We start from the raw sequence: 2,266 nt of genomic DNA on the forward strand, positions 1-2,266 counted from the left end.
TGACTAATTAACTGTCTACAAACTAGCTCCTCTTCCTCCGTTTCATTCCTCCCCTGTCGCTGCCTGAACCTGCCTCGGGTCTTCATCCCCAGAGTCCTGGTCGGACTTTTCCATTGTAATCAGCTACCGGCTGCTAATTATGTGTTCCCCAGCTCTTTCCTTAATGCTGTAATCTGCTCAGATGTATTACGGGACTCTAGTTTGTCCCTTATCAGGCACCATATGTGTGTGAGTTAAGCAGGCAGGTTGTCTGGCAGCTAATCAGCAGCAGACAGACAGCTGAGGGACACTAATATAGTTAACAGACGCAGAGTGCGACACACACACACACACACACACAGATATATAATAAGATGAACTTCAGTGATCCCTGTGGAGAAACAGGATATATCAAAGGAAACAAGGACCATGAGGAAATAAACAGATGGCAGCAAACACAACACAACCATCTGTTTTCTACTTTTCTAAACTACAGATGACCTTTGACCTGTTCAGTTTTAGTTGCAGAGCGTCAAATCATACAGCAGTTATCTCAGGAGACTTTGTCTGACTCCGTTCTCTGGTGATTTTATATTTTTTCATTTTCTGGTCGTCTTCTTGCCTTCAAGTGCTTTTCCGTCTCCAGCCGATCTCAGCCCGCTTCCTCATTAACTGTAATCAGACGGGGACGAAATAACCACCACTTCTGTCCTTTCTAGCTTTTATTTTTCAACCGTTACCCAGGGTTTCACGCTGTTTCCTCACAGCTCCAGGCCAACAACTATAGATTTAAATACTATGTGTAGCTGCAGTCATCAGCCAGTTATTTTAATTTAAGGCCCATCGCATGGCGCAGGTCACAGGGTCGGCTCAAACCTTCACAGAACTCAGGTGGTTTGATTGAATATCAGGTAACGGTGGTAGAATAATTGGTTCAGTCATTCACTGATTTAACCATTAACATTCATTAAATGTTAACAGAAAAATAGGGATTTTTTTCCTGGGGGTCGGGCCCCCCAGTAGAGCTCACCAAAGCTTCACAGGGGGTTGCAATGCCTTCTTGATGGTAAGGGGTGTAAGAAAACTTCAAAAATATTCTACACGGTAGGCCTATATCTCAGCTTTTTGTTCATTTCTGTGAATACAACTAAATAAGGTTGTTGTTTTTAAAGTTTAAAGATTATTATTTAAGATCTAAACTTGACCTGAACACAGTATATATTGACAGAGCCTTCAGTCTCTGATCAACAGCCTCGTCCCGCATTAAAATACCAAAAAGCTGATAGAACAATGAGAAGAAAACACTGAATCTGTTTAAATAAAGAAGCCTATTAAGTCTGTATGATTGTTAATAAAACAACAGACGATCCAGACAGAGAATTATATAAAAAGCTTGTTAAAATTATCAGGATCTCATCTCTGACAGGAAATAATCTGTTTAAAAATAAAAAATAAAATATGTCACTTAGTCATCAGTTTACTCAGTGACAGAGGGGTCTCTTCCTCGGTGTACTCTGTAGTGTTCAACCTCACTAATGCTGCGTTCATATGGAGGCAATGTTGGGCTGTCCACATACTTTGGCCATGTGGTGTGTTAAATATAACTTGTGGCCTCATCTTGTACGTGTGTGTTTGGGTTGTACAGCAGTGATCTGCTCACCATCATTACAGGCAGCCAGTATCAGAGAGGATTTTGGGTAATCATGCATTGATTTTACTCCAAGTGATGAGAGATGGCCATTACACGTGGTTGGTCTTGAGTGACATCAATAGCAGGTGAAATACGATCGATTGTTTGAGATTCAATAGCACAAACAGACCTGTTTTCGTCTCAGTGCGCCAGTGTTCACAACAGGAAATGGTTACAGTGATGTCTGAACTTTATACGTAAATATGTAATGCTGTTTTTCAATATGGGTGAACATCCTTGTGCCTAATTATGGGAACATAAACAGGCTGAAGTGATTCATACAGAGAGAGAGAGAGAGAGAGAGAGAGAGAGTGAATTATAAGAAGAAACAACAATAAACAGATTTCTGTTTTTCCAGATGAACATTATATCGGGAGGTTTTTACGACGGTTTGATGCTCTACACTCAGGCCCTGAACGAGACCATGTCGATGTCCGGCGGTCGACCTCCAGGCAAAGTCGTCACCAAGAGGATGTGGAATCGAACCTTCCACGGTTGGTGCATTTTTTGGTATATTTTGTGCCATTTTAATTCAATTCAATTCAATTCAATTCAATTCAATTCAATTTTATTTTGTATAGCGCCAATTCATAACAA

General features: G+C 40.8%; 2 protein-coding genes across 2 annotated transcripts in view; both read left to right on the top strand.

Moving 5' to 3' along the window:
* Positions 1-2,266, top strand: part of LOC118336472 — a 744,338-nt gene that overhangs the window by 658,069 nt on the left and 84,003 nt on the right. The window lies entirely within an intron of this gene.
* LOC118336553 (atrial natriuretic peptide receptor 1-like) overlaps positions 1-2,266 on the top strand; it is a gene marked incomplete in the record, with an annotated part of 74,392 nt that overhangs the window by 31,854 nt on the left and 40,272 nt on the right. The window contains 1 exon segment of the mRNA XM_035673222.1: positions 2,028-2,163. Within this exon segment, the coding sequence (XP_035529115.1) occupies positions 2,028-2,163 (136 nt within the window).

This window comes from Morone saxatilis, unplaced genomic scaffold (genome assembly GCF_004916995.1).
Source record: "Morone saxatilis isolate NCDOM2014 unplaced genomic scaffold, NCSU_SB_2.0 Contig24, whole genome shotgun sequence".
In the NCBI taxonomy this organism is placed as follows: domain Eukaryota; kingdom Metazoa; phylum Chordata; class Actinopteri; family Moronidae; genus Morone; species Morone saxatilis.